General features: G+C 41.0%; 2 protein-coding genes across 2 annotated transcripts in view; one reads left to right on the top strand and one right to left on the bottom strand.

Annotated features, from left to right (window-relative positions):
* Positions 1-7,708, bottom strand: part of LOC141092984 (uncharacterized) — a 38,727-nt gene extending 31,019 nt beyond the window's left edge. The window contains exons 1-2 of the mRNA XM_073579406.1: positions 7,645-7,708; positions 7,473-7,562 (exon numbers count right to left, since the gene is read on the bottom strand). Of these exons, the coding sequence (XP_073435507.1) occupies positions 7,473-7,562; positions 7,645-7,708 (154 nt within the window). The remainder of the gene's footprint in view (positions 1-7,472; positions 7,563-7,644) is intronic.
* The window catches only part of SUSD2 (sushi domain containing 2), a 340,007-nt gene that overhangs the window by 80,128 nt on the left and 240,192 nt on the right, over positions 1-19,687 (top strand). The window lies entirely within an intron of this gene.

Here is a 19,687-nt window from a genome sequence, read left to right as displayed (position 1 = left end):
AAAAAAGTCCTTTTATTATGCCCACATACAGTGTGGTCCAGTCCAATGGATGTCTCTGGTCTTGATCCGGCGCTTCATCTATCCCCGGGTATTGCTGTCCTCCTGCCCTGCTTCGGGTGGATGACGTGGCCTACTTCATCCACATAGTGTCCCCCAATTGCGCTCCTACGCAGGGGTGCTTCTATCGGCCAGACAAGGGTAAAGCAAAGTACTGTAATGTGCATTTTACTGTTCCAGCAAAATGAATACAATTTCTGAAATTCTCATGCCAACTAATTCTTGCAGGTTTGAAGCAGTTTCATCTCTACAGTATGTCAATTATTTTGGCGGTTTTCCATCCATGCTAATAAATGTGAAAAACCACATAAAAAGCACGAATAATGCACAAAAAGGCGCAACATAATTGTGCATTTTTTTCTGCCAATAGATACATTTTTGATGCAGAAATGTCAGCAGCAAATGCTTAACGTGTGCACATAACATGGACACGAAGCTCTTCATAAAAGAGCAACTGATAGTAGAAAAGCAGGGGAGAATCGGATCTTCTCCTATAGGAAAACCTGACGGAAGAGCAGCAACACTATATACGGCCATTTCAATACTTGTTTTCAAAAACCTAGAAAACAGCAGCTAAGGCCTCATTCACACAGCTGTGTTGTACCTGTCTTTTTCACGGATGCATCATGTACCCATCTTAATCTATGGTGCTATTCACATGTCCATATTTTTTCATGGACCGTGTGTCCGTGTAAAACACACTGAGACTTCTTTGTTTTTTTTCCGGCAACACGGATAACAGGGGCCAATACAGTCAAAAACTGAACTTGTGAACGTGGTCTAATGGTCGGTGAAAAATGCGTACAGCACACGGATGGCGTCAGTGTGCAGTCTGTGGGCCGTCCATTTTTAACATTGCAAAGCTTTGTAATTTATTTATTAATGAAAAAGAATGATGGTATAAACGGACTCACGGACCAAACACTGATGACATACTGATGGTAAATACGGACACACTGATGGTAAATACTGATAGACTGATGGTAAATACGGACACACTGATGGACAACATTGATTGACACTGGTAACATTTTTTCACATGTGTTTAACCCCTTCGTGACCGGAGCTTTTTTGTTTTTGTGTTCTTGTTTTTTGCTCCTCTTCTTCCCAGAGCCATAACTTTTTATTTTTTTTGTCAATATGGCCATGTGAGGGCTTGTTTTTTGCGGGACGAGTTGTACTTCTGAAGGACACCATTGGTTTTTACATATAGTGTACTGGAAATGGGGAAAAAAATTCAAAGTGCGGTGAAATTGCAAAAAAATGCAATCCCACACTTATTTTTTTTTCACCATGTTCACTAAATGCTAAAACTAACCTGCCATTATGATTTTTCAGGTCATTTCGAGTTCATAGACACCAAACATATCTAAGTTCTTTTTTATCTAAGTGGTGAAAAAAAATTCCAAACTTTGTTAAAAAAAGCAAAATTGCGTCATTTTCTGCTACCCGTAGCGTCTCCATTTTTCATCATCTCGGGTTGTGTGAGGGCTTATTTTTGCATGCTGAACTGACATTTTTAATTGTATCATTTTGCAGCAGATACGATCTTTTGGTTGCCCGTTATTGCATTTTAATGCAATGTTGCGGCGACCAAAAAAACATAATTCTGGCTTTTTGACTTTTTTTTATCGCTACGCCGTTTAGCGATCAGGTTAATCCATTTTTTTATTACTAGATCGGGCAATTCTGAATGTGACAATACCAAATATGTGTATGTTTGATTTTTTTTTATTGTTTTATTTTGAATGGGGTGAAAGGGGGGTGGTTTGAACTATTATATTTTTCATTTTTTTATATTTTTAAAAACTTTTTTTTACTTTTGGCATGCTTCAATAGCCTCCGTGGGAGACTAGAAGCTGCCATAACCCGATCGGCTCTGCTATATAGAGCCTCTATGTAGCAGAATTACTCACTTGCTATGAGCGCTGACCACCGGGCAACGCTCATAGCAATCCGGCAGTGACAACCATTGAGGTTTCCAGGAGACCTCTTGTTGTCATGCCAACCCATCGGTGTCCAGCAATCACGTGACAGGGGTCACCAATGAACGGATTTCCGGCCCGATGGTCAGAAGTGCGTGTTAAATGCCGCTGTCAGAGTTTGACAGCTGCATTTAACGGATTAATAGCTGTGTGCTGTTCCAGGCACATGTCAGCTGTTCAAAACAGCTGATATGTGCCAGGAAAGAAGTGGACTCAACGCCGGAGCCTGCACCAAAGGGAAGGAGTTCAACATCGGCGTAAATATATGCCTGATGTCGGAAAAGGGGTTAAACACGGACGTGTGAATGAGGCCTAAAAGTCAATCATACTAAAAATAAAACACAAATGCCACATTCTCTGTTCCCTCTAAACTGTGCACTCTGTAACATAATAACATGGTTAGCAAGGCTGAAAAAAGACATTTGTCCATCCAGTTCAACCTATGTTCCGTGCTCTATGTTGGTGGAAAATCCTTCTCTCCTCCAGACGCAGAGAATGCCCCCTTGTGACCATCACCTTCCTTGGTATAAACAGATCCTCGGAGAGATATTTGTGTTGTCCCCTTATATACTTATACATGGTTATTAGATCGCCCCTCAGTCGTCTTTTTTCTAGACTAAATAATCCTAATTTTGCTAATCTCTCTGGGTACTGTAGTTTCCCTATCCCCTTTATTACCTTTATTAATTTTGTTGCCCTCCTTTGTACCCGCTCTAGTTCCATTATATTCTTCATGAGTATCGGTGGCCAAAACTGTACACAGTACTCCATGTGCGGTCTAACCAGGGATTTGTACAGAGGCAGTATAATGCTCTCACCATGTGTATCCAGACCTCTTTTAATGCACCCCATGATCCTGTTTTCCTTGGCAGCCGCTGCCTGGCACTGGCTGCTCCAGGTAAGTTTATCATTAACTAGGATCTCCAAGTCCTTCTCCATGTCAGATTTACCCAGTGGTTTCCCATTCAGTGTGTAATGGTGATGTTGATTCCTTCTTCCCATGTGTATAACCTTACATTTATCATTGTTAAACTGCATCTGCCACCTATCGGCCCAAGTTTCCAACTTATCCAGATCCATCTGTAGCAGAATACTGTCTTCCCTTGTATTGACTGCTTTACATAGTTTTCTATCATCTGCAAATATCGATATTTTACTGTGTAAACCTTCTACCAGATCACTATTAAGTATGTTGAAGAGAATAGGTCCCAACACTGACCCCTGCGGTACCCCACTAGTCACAGCGACCCAGTTAGAGAATATACCAAAACATCCAATGAGACATAGGAAGCTTTCTGCCATAAAATTACAAAGTAATTAATTATATTCCAACATAAAAGAATGATAAAATTAGATACATATCCAATATGCTATTGAAAGGAACATATGTCTTACATGAAATGGTACTCCATAAAAAATTCAGGTAGTATTATGCACCGAGTACGCAATAAAATGCAAAAATCATGACATGCACATAAGGGTCCAAGGAAAGTAAATAATTAGACTGTTTATGTAATAGACTGTGCTTTCTATCACTAAGCCAGCTACTTACCCATTTGCACACATTTTCCCCCAGACCCAGCATTCTCATTTTGTGTACCAACCTCTTGTGTGGCACGGTATCAAACGCTTTGGAAAAATCAAGATATACCACATCCAATGACTCACCTTGGTCCAGTCTATAGCTTACCTCTTCATAAAAAGTGATTAGATTAGTTTGACAGGAGCGATTCCTCATAAACCCATGCTGATATGGCATTAAACAGTTATTCTCATTGAGATAATCCAAAATAACATCCCTCAGAAACCCTTCAAATATTTCTCCAACAATAGAGGTTAGACTTACTGGCCTATAATTTCCAGGTTCACTTTTAGAGCACTTTTTGAATATTGGTGCCACATTTGCTATGCGCCAGTCCTGTGGAACAGACCCCTTCACTATAGTCCCTAAATATAATAAATAATGATTACATTACTTAGTTCTCTTAGTACTCGTGGGTGTATGCCATCCGGACCCAGAGATTTATCTAATTTAATCTTATTTTGCCAGTTTCGTACCTCTTCTTTGGTTAGATTGGTGACCCTTAATATAGGGTTTTCTTTGTCTCTCGACATTTCACCTAGCATTTTATTTTCCACCGTGAATACTGTGGAGAAGAAGGTGTTTAATATATTAGCTTTTTCCTTGTCATCTACAACCATTCTGTCGTCACAATTTTTTAATGGGCCTACACTGTCACTTATGATTCTTTTACTATTGATAGAGTTGAATAAAAGTTTGGGATTAGTTTTACTCTCCTTAGCAATGTGCTTCTCTGTTTCCTTTTCGGCAGCTTTAATTAGTTTTTTAGATAAAGTATTTTTCTCCCTATAGTTTTTAATAGCTTCAACGGTGCCATCCTGCTTTAGTAGTTTAAATGCTTTCTTTTTACTGTTAATTGCCCCTCTTACTTCTTTGTTTAGCGACATTGGGTTTTTCCTATTTCTTGTCCTTTTATTCCCACAAGGTATAAACCCTTACAGTGCCTATTAAGGATGTTCTTAAACATTTCCCATTTATTTTCTGTATTCTTATTTCTGAGGACATTGTCCCAGTCAACCAGATTAAGGGCATCTCTAAGCTGGTCAAACTTTGCCTTCCTAAAGTTCTGTGTTTTTGTGACTCCCTGACAAGTCCCCCTAGCGAAAGACAAGTCAAACTGTACAATATTGTGGTCGCTATTTCCAAGATGCCCGACGACCTGCAGATTTGTTCTACTGTCAGGTCTATTAGATAGTATTATGTCTAAAAGTGCTGCTCCTCTGGTTGGATTCTGCACCAATTGTGAAAGATAATTTTGAAAATAATTGATTAATTCCCATTCCCCCAGAACGGTAAAGCTGCTATTGGAAAAATTCTTTACTAAAAAAAAAGTTACTGGCATAAATTTTCAAATATCTTTCCATAACCACAAAGATTAGATTACATTTTGTGATTTTTCATAACACTTTATATTTGTAAATTGAGAATACAGGAAACAAATGTATAAATCGGTCAGATGACAACACCACAGCTTGAGGACCGGACATGCCATTGAGGCCTCTGTGCCTCCTGTCCAGAGTCTTGTTTCTATCCCCATGTGCTACTCTTGGGTGAAGCAATAAGTTAGCAGTGAAATGTTCTGACTTCATGAATAAATGCAATAAACAATGAATTATTAAAATGCTGTCAGCAAGTCATTGTTCTCGGCATCTGTACACACCGCTCTGCACTCCCCACACAGCCTTCTTTAACTCCCTTAACGATCGCCGATACGCCTTTTAACGGCGGTAATTAAGGGTACTTAAACCACAGCGCCGTTAATTCACTGCGCTGTGAAGTAAGTAAATAGCGCCCCCCAGTGTCGGATTTTTTCCGGGGTCTCGGCTGCCGGGGGTAGCCAAGACCTCAGAGAACATGAATCGGGTCGGTTTTTACCGACCCCGCTTTTGCGATCGCCGTTATTAACCCTATAACGGCGATCGCAAAAAAAAGCCGCGATTTTGCATTTAATTTCTCTTTCCTCTGATGTGATCGCACATCAGAGGAGAGAGAAATAGGGTCCCCGATCCCCCCCTGTACCTCCCGGTGGTCCTGGATTCCCTCCCGGTGGGCCTCTGTCCTGCCGGCGGCCTCCGGATGCAGAAGAAAATGGCGGGCGCAAGCGCAGTGCGCCCGCCGCGAATCTGCCGGTTGGCAGATTCCATTCACTCATTTTGATCACTATGATAAACTATCATAATGATCAAAATAAGAAAAATAGTAAATACCCCCCCCCCTGTTTATTTTCACATCTCTGCATTATAAACTTCTGTGAAGTACTTGGGGGTTCAAAGTGCTCAACACACATCTAGATAAGCTCCTTGGGGGGTCTAGTTTCCAAAATGGGGTCACTTGTGGGGGGTTTATACTGTTTAGGTACATCAGTGGCTCTGCAAACGCAACATGACGCCCGCAGACCATTCCATCAAAGTCTGCATTCCAAAATGGCGCTCCTTCCCTTCCGAGCTCTCCCATGCCCACAAACAGTGGTTCCCCCCCCACATATGGGGTATCATCGTACTCAGGACAAATTGCACAGCAACTTTTGTAGTCCAATTTCTCCTGTTACCCTTAGGAAAATAAAAAATAACAAGCTAAAAATCATTTTTGAGGAAAAAAAAAGATTTTTAATTTTCACGACTCTGCGTCTATAAATTTCTGAGAAGCACTTGGGGGTTCAAAGTGCTCACCACATATCTAAATAAGCTCCTACAGGGGTCTAGTTTCCAAAATGGGGTCACTTGTGGGGGGTTTATACTGTTTAGGCACATCAGTGGCTCTGCAAACGCAACATGACGCCCGCAGACCATTCCATCAAAGTCTGCATTCCAAAATGGCACTCCTTCCCTTCCGAGCTCTCCCATGCGCACAAACAGTGGTTCCCCCCACATATGGGGTATCATCGTACTCAGGACAAATTGCACAGCAACAATTGTAGTCCAATTTCTCCTGTTACCCTTGAGAAAATAAAACATAGCGGGCTAAATTATCATTTTTGAGGAAAAAAAGTGATTATTTTAGTTTCACTGCTCTGCGTTATAAACTTCTGTGAAGCACTTGGGGGTTCAAAGTGCTCACCACACATCTAGATAAGTTCCTTAAGGGGTCTAGTTTCCAAAATAGTGTCACTTAGGGGGGGTTTCACTGTTTAGGCACATCAGGGGCTCTCCAAAAGCGACATGGCGTCCAATCTCAATTCCAGCCAATTCTGCATTGAAAAAGTCAAACGGCGGTCCCTCCCTTGCGAGCTATGCCGTGCGCTGAAAAAGTGGTTTACCAACACATTTTGGGTATCAGCGTATTCAGGAGAAATTGTACAACAAATTTTGTGGCTCATTTTCACTTTTAACATTTGTGAAAATAAAAAAAATCACTGGTCAACTTTTAACCCTTATAACTTCCTAACAAAAAAAAATTTTGTTTCCAAAATTGTGCTGATGTAAAGTAGACATGTGGGAAATGTTGTTTATTAAGAAATTTGTGTGATATGAGATGTAATTGATTTAAGGACATAAAAATTTAAAGTTTTAAAATTGCAAAATTTTCAAAATTTTTGCCATATTTCCGTTTTTTTCAAAAATAAACACAAGACATATCAAAGAAATTTTACCACTAACAAGAAGTACAATATGTCATAAAAAAACAATCTCAGAATCAGCAGGATCCATTAAAGCGTTCCAGAGTTATAACCTCATAAAGTGACAGTGGTCAGAATTGTAAAAATTGGCCTGGTCATTAAGCTGCAAACTTGCTCTGTCACTAAGGGGTTAATATTCAACTTACAGAAACCAGTGTATTTAGAGATAAATTGCCAAGCTATGTGGATCATTGTTCACATGAATTTATGAAGGAGCACATATCCGGCTTACACCAAACAGTGCTAACAAACTGTGTTTTCATCATCTGCCAAACCAGGATATTTACATTGTGTCCATAGTGAAAGTTAATCCTGTACATTCCTGGGGGAAAAAAAACATTAAAGATATAATTGCAATATACAGTATATGGTAATTATAATCTATTTTTTTATGTTCTCTTTACTTTCCTTAACTTCGTAATGACCAGGCTTAATTTGTCCCAAAAGGAAACCTGACTGCTGATACATGCTGCCTGATCCACAGGTATCATGTGTCAGACGTGTCTCTGTATGAGTTCAACCATCTGTTTAACTCAGAAACACTGAGGCATTTCAGAGAATAACATAGTTTAAAAGCCACCGTGGACTGAGCCGCACAGGAGACCAGTTGGACAGACGGTCTCCAGCAGCTTCTCCCCGCCTGCTCTCCTGGAGTGACAGATCTCTCCCTCAGGCTGTGTGCACACGATGCAGATTTGCAGCGGATCCACAGCGGATTTTACCGCGCAGAAACGTTGCATTTCTGCATTGTGATGTACAGTAGCCTTAAAATCAATGGAAAAAAAAAACGCTGTGCAGACGCTGCGGATTTTTCCGCGCGGTACAAAATCTGCAGCATGTTACTTCTTTTGTGCGGTTTTCCATCTCCCCTGTCACCACATCCGCAGGGGGTAAACTACGATGGAAAACCGCACAAAAACCGCATGAAAACCGCATGAAAAATGGAAGAAATCCGCAGGAAAAATGCAGGTCATTTGACCTGCGGATTTCTTCCATTCTGCGCGGAAAAATCCGCAGGGCCAAAAAGTCCGTCTGCACTCAGCCTTAAAGTGTACACGGAGAGATACCTTTTATTCCAAGGGAATGGGCGTGAGAAGCCATCGGGGACCTGCCTATCTGACTTGTCTATGCGGCTGGTCCATGGAGGCTTTTAAACTGTTTTTCTCTGCAACGTCTCCACATGTCAGAGTTGGATCGGATAACATGTATCAGCTGTCAGGTTCCATTTAAAGGAAAGAAGAGCATATCCCGACCATAGCTTAGAACAGGTTTCCCAGTGTGTGAGATGTAATCACTCTTATGTCTGCTGTGCTCAATCAGTTTGTAATCGCTGTGCAGTTAAATTAGAGCAGGCTGTCATTATGTATCATACAGTAGCAGTTTGTTCTGGATTATTCCTGTGTGAAATGAAATTAGATCTTGCTTTGAGTTCACTGTTGAGCGAGTACAAATTGAGGATAACAGACATTTTTGTGATACTGATATATCTCTGGACAAGCAATGTGCGGAGAGAGGAAGTACAGCAGAGGTGACAGTGCTGTGAGAGGAGGAGAGCTGATATAAGTGTTTATGATGTGACACAGCTAAACACCGCTATGCTGCTTCTCCCCCACACAGACTTTATCTGAAATGTCGCGCCGAGTGCGCCAAAATGCAACATGCTGCGTTCGGAGCACACGGCACACCTACAAAAGTGCGCAGCGCACTCAAAAATCCTACTAGCGCACGGTCAGCGCATGGTCTGCGCACCCTATATTAAAGATAGGGTGCGCAGATCGCATGCGGCCATGTGCGATAATAGGCGGTGATGTCAGGAGGGGGTGCAGCAGGGGGCGGGGCTTATCGGCGGCTGTACGCAGATGGCAGAAACGCTAGTGTGAAAGTAGCCTCAGTCATCTGTACTTTCTAATCATGCAGGAGGTTAGACCAGGAAATTAGAGCTGTCATACATCACTGAGAAACCTGCTCTAAGCTATTGTGAAGCTTGTTCTTCTTTCGTTTGAGAGTTGCTGCCTGCTTATGATTGATCAGCATCATACAGCAAGAAGTACATGGTGAAAACTATCTATTAACACCCACTTGGACTTAAAAACAGATAACCCATTAGGTGCCAAATACTTTGATTGCTAACATATACAAAAAGGAAGGGGAAATTAAAAAAAATACATTTTATTTTGCTTGGCAGCCACTATTACATTGTGTCCAGTTCAACATGAAAAATTTGGTAAAGGGTTCTGTTGTGAACACTCTTGACCTGACTTCTGAGTTTGGGCTCCCCCTGATAGTTGCTGTGGGTAGTGGAGCTGGTCGGGTTGAAAGAAGTCAATCACCTGAAGATGATGAGTGGAAGTCAGGTGTTACAGACTGGGAAAATTTAAGTGAGCAAGCTTCTCTCAGTTGCTGCTGGTGATTTGTTTTTCTTCCTCTGCATCTTGAAGTCCGCTTGTCCCCTGCTTGGTCCTGCATCCTTCAGATAAGTTATTTGCTGGAATGTTTTGCATTTGATCCAGTTTTGCCTTTCTCTGCTTTCTGCTTTGCTGTGTGGGTTCAGCATTGTTTCCAGCTGGGACCGGTGCTGGACCCCGTTCCTTATGCCACAGCTTATGTCTGTCTGTTCAGTATTGCTAATCCCCTGTTATATCAGTATCTTTTGTTTTGCTTTCAGTTCACACCAGAATGCTGATCTAGTGGGGGAGAGGTCATGTGGTCTCAGTATTTTTGCAGATCAGACGTGTTGGATTTTTTAGGGTTTTTGCATGATTGCAGACAGTATCTTTCCTGTCCTGTGCTATCTAGACAGTTTGGGCTCCATCATTTGCTTACTCTATTTTCTGCCTGTGTTTGTGCCTCATCTTGTTTCACCGGCAATATATGTTTGGGGGCTATCTATTCCTTTGGGGTTCTGCTCCGGGGCAGTTTAGCTTTCTCCTTTCTTGCTTTAGGCTTAGTTAACTCTTTGGCTGTGCCGAGGCGTCTATTGGAATAATAGGTACGTCCCAAGGCTAATTCTATTTGTGTTGTTAGGTTTAGGGGTCTGCAATCCGCTAAGTTACCAACCTTTCTGGTTTTCTGCTTGCCTAGGGTTCTCTTCAATGGGAGTATATCACACCCGAAATGCAAATTAAACTAATTAAACAGTTATGTAGGGGACTTAAGCCCTATAAAAATTTTACAAATAGCATGTATTTAATTACCGTAATTATTTTCAAACCGCTTTGTATTCTACATGCAAATGTTGGGGCTTCAGTGTTCCCTTGGCATGGCCAAGAGCTTTGTGCACTTTACACACCCTCAATTTGCATTCATGCATAGACACTGATTTTGAACAAGTCAGTAGCACACATACAGTATGGGACCTTACCCTCCATTCATCATTGCCTCCTGTCAGTGGTTGCTGCTCACTATACCCAGATGTGTAGAGAGCTTCTTCAGAGAGAAGTAGTGGGTGGAGAGGATATGTTATGCGTTCTTCTTGTGTTCACTGCACAGTGATGCAGGGAATACAAGAAACTGACTTTCTTTTCTTCTGGATACAAAAAGTGGCTTCCGCTAATTGGACATAATGATGAAAGGCAGCGAACCCTCACACTTTTGCATGCCACTAACTCCACAGTTTTTTCACTCATAGAAAGCAATGAGTAAGTGCAAAAAAAAGAAGCAAAACCACAGCAAAAAACGTTGCTATGATTTTTTGTTGCCTTTTTAGTACATAAAAGTAGGTACAGCAGGATGTGAAACACATTTATGTCCCTGATTTTCTCGAGTTTAAACTAAAATGTCATGGTCTCCCTCACCTGAGCACAGCAGTTAGGATTAGTGGACATCTGTCATCAGGTTTTTGCTATCCCATCTGAGAGCTGCATAATGACAAAGTAGACACCCTGATTACAGCAATATATCATTTACTGGGCTACATGATGTAGTTTTGATAAAATCACTGTCTTATCTGCTGCAGATCTAGCAGTTTTCCGAATGCTGAGCCCTGTATAACCTCGCCCATACTACTGATTGGCAGCTGTCTGTTGCAATGCAGTGGGGTTGGTGCAGTGCGACAGATTGGCAGGGGCCACAGGAAAGTTCAAAACAAAGTGTCTTTAATGTCCAACGTAACTTACAAATGGAAAACAAATGGTATCCTCCGGTACCCCAGCCGGGGTGTCAAGACAGTCCGAATCCGAGACCGTTTGTGGTTGGGCGACTGCACCATCAAGTCACACTGAGGGTTACCAGGCGTTTTGGCTTCGCTCGGCTCTGTGTTACTTAACACAAACCGAATTTTGCAGAGCCACCTGCTCTGCAGTTTGCAAACCAAGACTGACACCCAACCCTTTGCTGCAGGGTTTTTAAAATGGAATTTGTGGCCATGGGCCACTTGTAAGACACTGCTGGGGAGAGCGAGCCTCCCCACTACCATCCTGTAGTTCGCTACAAAAATAAAAGCCCTTGACAGGTTTTCCTAAACATTGCCTTGGCCAAATAACTGGTCCACACTTCCTTTTATTTTGCATTGCAACCACAGTGCAATGCATTCCAGCGGCCTCAATACGCTTCTATGCGCATCCTAGGGGATACATATCGAAACTCGCATATGATCCCTCTCACACTGTGTACAATGTGCATAGGCAGGAGGCTGCCAATCACTAGTAGGTGTAGAAGAAAGACAAGGGACCAAAGGGTGCTGCTAGAAAAAAGACAGCTCAGGTGTAGTGGTATGGTCACTTTATTGACTTAGTGACATTACCTCTACCCATCAGCTTTCCTCCCATGTGTACACAGTCTACACAGAAAGCTGCCAATCACTGATGGGGGTGGGGTTATACAGAGCTCATGAACATGGAGGACTACATGGCAGCAGGTTTACTAGCCCTCTAGCTACAATCTACTGCTGATTAAACAGTGATTTTTTTCAAAACTACACTAAGCAGTCCAGTAAGTGAAATATTGCTGGAATCAGCATCTCTGTCACTACATAAGGCTGCACTCAGATTAAGTTATCAAAAACTGGTGACACATTTCCTTTAAAAATAACCTGTGGTGCAAAATATTAGAAAAAGCTTTCCGAGCACTGTTAAATCCTCAAGGATTGACATATGGGCAAAAGGTACTGTCACACTTAGAGATGTACCAGCGATCCCGACCAGCAATATGACGCTGTCAGGATCGCTGGTACATCACTAAGTGGTCGCTAGTGAGCTGCCACACAGGCAGATCTCACTAGCGACATCGCTGGGGACGGGGGTTGCTACTTACCTGTCACACTAGGCGATCCTGCGTCCTCCCGCCCGCATCCACGCTCGTCGCTCGTCTCTCCACAGGAAGCGCCGCAGGAAGCTGACGACGAGGAGCTGTCCTGAACGTTCTCGCACGATCAGCGATAACCAGCGGGGGAGCCGGTCGTAGGTAAGTATCAGACACAGCGATATCGCTAGCAATATCACTATAACGTCACAAGTTATAGCGATATTGCTAGCGATATCGCTTAGTGTGACAGTACCTAAAGTCTATAGAATTCATTAAGAACAAACAAGTTGAATAATTATAAAAAGTACACAATTTCTGTAACTCTATCTATATTGAGGCTTGCTGGCACATAGAGAGGTTTAATAGTAGAGATAGGAAGATCCTGATTAGGTAAACCTTGTCGCTTTGGGATTGCTTTTACTTTTTTTTTAATCAAATTACTGTCTACTAAGTACCTTATGTTATTTACTTGTACTTTACTATTTACTTACATACTACAGGGTATTTGCTCACTGTGTTTTTATCCTGTAATATTGTAACTCCAACAAACATCTTAGGAGCATCACAATCAGTAATTTCAAGGTTCTAATCTAGAATTTAACAAATCTTTCATTGATTTGCAGACTACTCATATCGATGTAAATATTTTGTCGCAAAAAATTTGAGAAAATTAATCAAGGAGTGATACATTTATTGGCTAATCAGAGAAATTACATGGGAGGGATCACCTCCTGTCAGTGTATCACCGGAGGCCGGGTAGAGCAGTCACATCTCCCAATGTAACTGTTCTACATGTGAGATCGTCGTGGGAAACTAGTTATTAAATGGACTACAGCGGACAAGGAGTATATGTTGGTTTATTATTTTATTTTTGTTGCAGGAAACTCGGGCGTCAGGGATTAGGTGTTTGGTGAGTAGAATCATAGAATCGTAGAGTTGGAAGGGACCTCCTGGGCCATCTGGTCCAACCCCCTGCTCAAAGCAGGATTCGCTAAATCATCCCAGTCAGATGTCTGTCCAGCCTCTGTTTGAAGACTTCCATTGAAGGAGAACTCACCACTTCTCGTGGCAGCCTGTTCCACTCATTGATCACTCTAACTGTCAAAAAGTTTTTTCTAATATCTAATCTGTGTCTCCTCCCATTCAGTTTCATCCCATTGCTTCTAGTCTTTCCTTGTGCAAATGAGAATAAAGTTGATCCTTCTACAATGTGACAGCCCTTTAGATATTTGTAGACAGCTATTAAGTCTCCTCTCAGTCTTCTCTTTTGCAAACTAAACATTCCCAAATCCTGCAACCTTTCCTCATAAGACAGGGTTTGCAGACCGGTCACCATTCTGGTCACTCTTTTCTGAACTTGCTCCAGTTTGTTGATGTCTTTTTTAAAATGTGGTGCCCAAAACTGGACACAATATTCCAGATGAGGTCTGACCAAAGAGGAGTAGAGGGAAATAATGACTTCACGTGATCTAGACTGTATGCTTCTGTTAATACATCCTAGAATTGCATTTGCCTTTTTTGCTGCTGCATCACACTGTTGACTCATATTCAGTCTGTGATCTATTAGTATACCCAAGTCTTTTTCACATGTGCTGTCACTTAGCCCTATTCCTCCCATTCTATATCTGCTTTTTTCATTTTTATTGCCCAGATGTAGTACTTTGCATTTCTCCCTGTTAAAAACCATTCTGTTAGTTGCTGCCCACTTCTCCAGTTTATTTAAATCTTTTTGAATCCTCTCTCTCTCTTCTCTAGTATTAGCTATCCCTCCTAGCTTTGTGTCATCAGCAAATTTAATCAGTTTACCCTCAATTCCTTCATCTAAATCGTTGATAAAGATGTTGAACAATGCAGGGCCCAGGACAGAGCCCTGTGGTACCCCACTTGAGACATTCTTCCAACTGGATGTGCAGCCATTTACGACCACTCTTTGGGTCCGATCACTAAGCCAGTTATGAATCCACCTAACAGTTGCCTTGTCCATTCCATACTTAGTCATTTTTTCAATAAGGATTGTATGAGAGACTTTGTCAAATGCTTTGCTGAAGTCAAGATCTACTATATCTACAGCATTTCCTTGATCCACCCAATCAGTGATACCATCATAGAAGGAAATTAAGTTAGTCTGACACGACTTATTAGTTACAAACCCATGCTGACTCTGTTTAATCACTTCATTCTTATCCAGGTATTGACATACATGTTGTTTAATAATTTGTTCAAAGATCTTTCCTGGTATAGAAGTCAGACTCACCGGCCTATAGTTGCCTGGGTCCACCTTCTTCCCCTTTTTGAAGATAGGAACAACATTTGCTCTTCTCCAGTCTTCTGGCACTTCTCCTGTTCTCCAAGAATTTTCAAAGATTATGGAGAGGGGTTCAAAAATTTCTTCTGCTATCTCCTTCAGTACTCTGGGGTGTAATTCATCTGGACCTGGAGACTTGAATTCATTTAGGTTAGCTAAGTGTTTCCTCACTATCTTTCTGTTTATAGATATCCTGGATTCTTCCATTCCCTTAATAGGACAGTGAATAACAGTTGATGCTACATTTCCTTTCTGAGAGAAAACAGATGCAAAATAGGAATTTAAAAGTTCAGCCTTCTCAACATCCTGTCTTACCATTTCATCATTTTCATCCTGTAAAAATCCTATAGCATCTTTGACTTTTCTTTTACTTTTGACATATCCCCAAAATCCTTTAATATTGCTTTTGACATCTCTTGCAAGCCTCAATTCATTTTCAGCTTTAGCTAATCTGATTTGTGCCCTGCAGGTTCTGCAGACAGCATTATATTCTTCTTTAGATATGCCTCCCTCTTTCCATTTTATAAACATTTTTTTCTTCCTTTTTAGCATGTGCTTAAGTTCTGTGTTCATCCATCCTGGTTTCCTTAAATGCTTCCTATTCTTCCCTCTTTTCGGAATTGTTAACAACTGTGCTTTGAGAATTTCATTTTTCAAGATTTCCCATCCTTCCTGGACATTTTTGTCTTTAAGGATATCCAGCCATTGGATCCCTCCAATTCTCTTTCTGAATCCCTTAAAATCTGCCTTAAGGGATTCAGAAAGAAAGAGTATGAATGTTTTTTTTTATTTACAATTGAACACAGTCGCATGATGATAGGATTACTGTCCCATCATCAGCTCATGCTGTCACTGTTATATGTGACAGCAGACATAGCCAGAAGGGAGTAGTAGTCCCATCAGACGATGCTTGGTTACACACCCACAGACAGACACCCGCAGATAGACACGCACAAATTCTCCACTCACGCATATTCTCTGCCCACACACTCTTCCTCCTTTCTTTCTGCAGTGCTTTTGGCATGCAAATCCGCAAACTTTTTACACCTGCAGTTTTGCTGTGGATTTGACTGACCCAATGTAAGTCAATGGGTGCAGAAATGCTGCAAATCCACAAAAAGAATTAACATGCTGCGGAAGATAAAACGCTGCGAATCAGGACGGAATTTTCTGCAGCATGTGTACACCAATTCTGGATTCCCATTGATTTACAATTAACATTGCTTGAGCAATCCTTTGCGGATTTGGTGCAATACAGCATAGAAAAAACGCTGCAGATCCGCACATTGCCAAAAGGTTTTTATTTTATATTGTTCAGCATTCTGTCTAAATAATTTCTCACAATTTTAAAAAATTATATTTGCAATAATATAAAAAAACTTTATTTTCTATCATAGTCATGTGATGGTTCTATGGAGGACAAAAAAATATTTTTACGTAATTTCCATGAACTGTGCTGTATGGCCTCAGAGTCTTAGGTTTCTCCTTGTGGAAAGCTCCAAGGGAAACTTATACTGTATGACATGAATTTAACCCCTTCACTACCAAGGGTGGTTTGCACGTTAACTCCCGTGCCAATTTTTACAATTCTGACCACTGTCCCTTTATGAGGTAATAATTCTGAAACGCTTCCAAGGATCCCGGTGATTCTGACACTGTTTTCTCGTGACATATTGTACTTCATGTTAGCAGTAAAATTTCATTCAAATAACTTGCGTTTATTTGTGAAAAAAATGGAAATTTGGCGAAAATTTTTTAAAATTTCGCAATTTTCCAACTTTGAATTTTTATGCCCTTAAAATCACAGAGATACAGCACACAAAAAACTTAATAAATAACATTTCCCACGTGTTTACTTTACATCAGCACAATTGTGGAACCAAAATTTTTTTTTGTTAGGAAGTTATAAGGGTTAAAAGTTGACCAGCGATTTCTCATTTTTGCAACACCATTTTATTTTTACGGACCATATCACATTTGAAGCCACTTTGAGGGGTCTATATGATAGAAAATACCCAAAAGTGACACCATTATAAAAACTGCACCCCTTAAGGTGCTCAAAACCACATTCAAGAAGTTTATTAACCCTTCAGGTGCGTCACAGGAATTTTTTTGAATATTTAAAAAAAAAATGAACATTTAACTTTATTTCACAAAAAAAATACTTCAGGTTCAATTTTTTTTATTTTACCAAGGGTAACAGGAGAAATTGGACTAGAAAAGTTATTGTGCAATTTGTCCTGAGTACACTGATACCTGATATGTGGGGGGAACCACTGTTTCGGCGCATGGCAGAGCTCAGAATGGAAGGAGCGCCGTTTGACTTTTTCATTGCAAAATTGGCTGGAATTCAGATCGGACGCCATGTCACATTTGGAGAGCCCCTGATGTACCTAAACAGTGGAAACCCCCCACAAATGACACAATTTTGGAAACTAGACCCCCCAAGGAACTTATCTAGATGTGTGGTGAGAACTTTGAACCCCCAAGGGCTTCACAGAAGTTTATAACGCCCGGGCGTGAAAATAAAAAAATCATATTTTTTCCACAAACATGATCTTTTAGTCACCAATTTTTTTATTTTCCCAAGGGTACCAGGAGAAATTGGACCCAAAAGTTGTTGTCCAACTTATCCTGAGTACGCTGATACCCCATATGTGGGAGAAAACTACTGTATGGGCACATGTCAGGGCTCGGAAGGGAAGTAGTGACGTTTTGGAATGCAGACTTTGATGGAATGGTCTGCGGGTGTCATGTTGCTTTTGGAGAGCCCCTGATGTACCTAAACAGTGGAAACCCCCACACATGACCCCATTTTGGAAACTAGACCCCCTAAGGAACTTATCTAGATGTGTGGTGAGCACTTTGAACCCCCCCAGTGCTTCACAGAAGTTTATAACGACCGGGTGTGAAAATAAAAAAATCGTATTTTTTCAACAAACATGATCTTTAGTCCCCATTTTTATTATTTTCCCAAGGGTAACAGGAGAAATTAGACTCCAAAAGTTGTTGTCCAATTTGTCTTGAGTACACTGATACCCCATATGTGGGAGAAAACTACTGTATGGGCACACGTCGGGGCTCGGAAGTGAAGTAGTGACGTTTTGGAATGCAGACTTTGATGGAATGGTCTGCGGGTGTCATGTGCATTTGGAGAGCCCCTGATGTACCTAAACTATTGAAACTCCCCACAATTGACCCCATTTTGGAAACTAGACCCCCCACAGAACTTATCTAGATGTGTGGTGAGCACTTTGAACCCCCAAGTGCTTCACAGAAGTTTATAACGCCCGGGCGTGAAAATAAAAAAAAAATCATTTTTTTCCACAAAAATGATATTTTTGCCCCCAATTTTTTATTTTCCTAAGCGTAACAGGAGAAATTGGACCCCAAAAGTTGTTTTGCAATTTGTCCTGAGTAGGCTGATGCCCCATATGTGGGGGTAAAACACTGTTTGGGCGCATGGCAGAGCTTGGAAGGGAAGGAACACCATTTGACTTTTTCAACGTAGAATTGGCTGGAATAGAGATCAGACGCCATGTTGCATTTGGAGAGCACCTGATGTGCCCAAACAGTGGAAACCCCCAATTATAACTCCAACCCTAACCCCAACACACCCCGAACCCTAATCTCAGCGCTAACCCTAGCCTTAACCCTAGCCCTAATCCTAATGGGAAAATGGAAATAAATACATTTTCTTTTAATTTTATTATTTTTCTCTAACTAAGGGGGTGATAACGGGGGGTTTGATTTACTACTTATGGCGGTTTTTATTTTTGGCAGCTGTCATACGCTAAAAGACGCTTTTTATTGTAAAAATAGTTTTTACATCACCACATATTGAGAGCTATAATTTTTCCATATTTTGACCTACCGAGTCATGTGAGGTCTTATTTTTTGCGGGACGAGTTGGCATTTTTAATGGTATTATTTTCGGGCACGTGACATCTTTTGATCGCTTTTTATTCCGATTTTTGGGACGCAGAATGAACAAAAACCAGCGTTTCATGAATTTCTTTTGGGGGGTGCGTTTACACACGTGCGGTAAAATTGATAAAGCATTTTTATTCTTCGGGTCAGTACAGTTACAGCGATACCTCATTTATGTCATTTTTTTATGTTTTGGCGCTTTTATGCAATGAAAACAATTTTATATAAAAAATAATTATTTTTGCATTGCTTTATTCTGCGAGCATAACTTTTTTATTTTTTTGCTAATAATGCTGTATGGTGGCTCGTTTTTTGCAGGACAAGATGACGTTTTCAGCGGTACCATGTATATTTATATGCGTCTTTTTGATCGTGCGTTATTTCACTTTTTGTTCGGCGGTATGATAATAAATCATTATTTTTTGCTTCATTTTTTATTTTTATTTTTTAAGGGGTTCACTAAAGGGGTTAACTAATGGGACAGTTTTATAGGGCGGGTCGCTACGGACGCGGCAATACCAAATATGTGTACTTTTATTTTTTTTAATTTTATTTCCAAAAAATGAATTTATTAGGGAATATTTTTTTTTAAATTTATTTAGCGATTTTTTTAAAAATTATTTTTACACTTTTTTTTAAACTTTATTACATTGTCCCAGGGGGGACATAACTGTCCTGTGACAGATTGCTTATCTGTCACATCACAGATCACTGTGACAGATCAGAGCTTTGTAGGAACTGAGGAAGTCAGCTCCCTGCAGGCCCCCGAAGGTCCCCGTCGCCATCTTTGATCAGGGGACCTACAGGGAAAGAGCCCCCTGCAGCAGCGCTGCACATTGCGCTGCTGTGGGGGGCTCAGGGAAGCACGAAGGGAACCCCCTCCCTGCCGATGCTTCCCTTTAACCCTCGGTACACCGCGATCGTGTTTGATCGCGGTGTGAAAGGGGTTAACGTGTCGGGGGTGGTCTGTG

Source organism: Dendrobates tinctorius, unplaced genomic scaffold (genome assembly GCF_039654945.1).
Source record: "Dendrobates tinctorius isolate UK_male_01 unplaced genomic scaffold, ASM3965494v1 ptg000003l, whole genome shotgun sequence".
Classification (NCBI taxonomy): Eukaryota; Metazoa; Chordata; class Amphibia; order Anura; family Dendrobatidae; genus Dendrobates; species Dendrobates tinctorius.
Note: the sequence above shows the minus strand (reverse complement) of the source record. Positions and strands in the feature narration are given on the sequence as shown.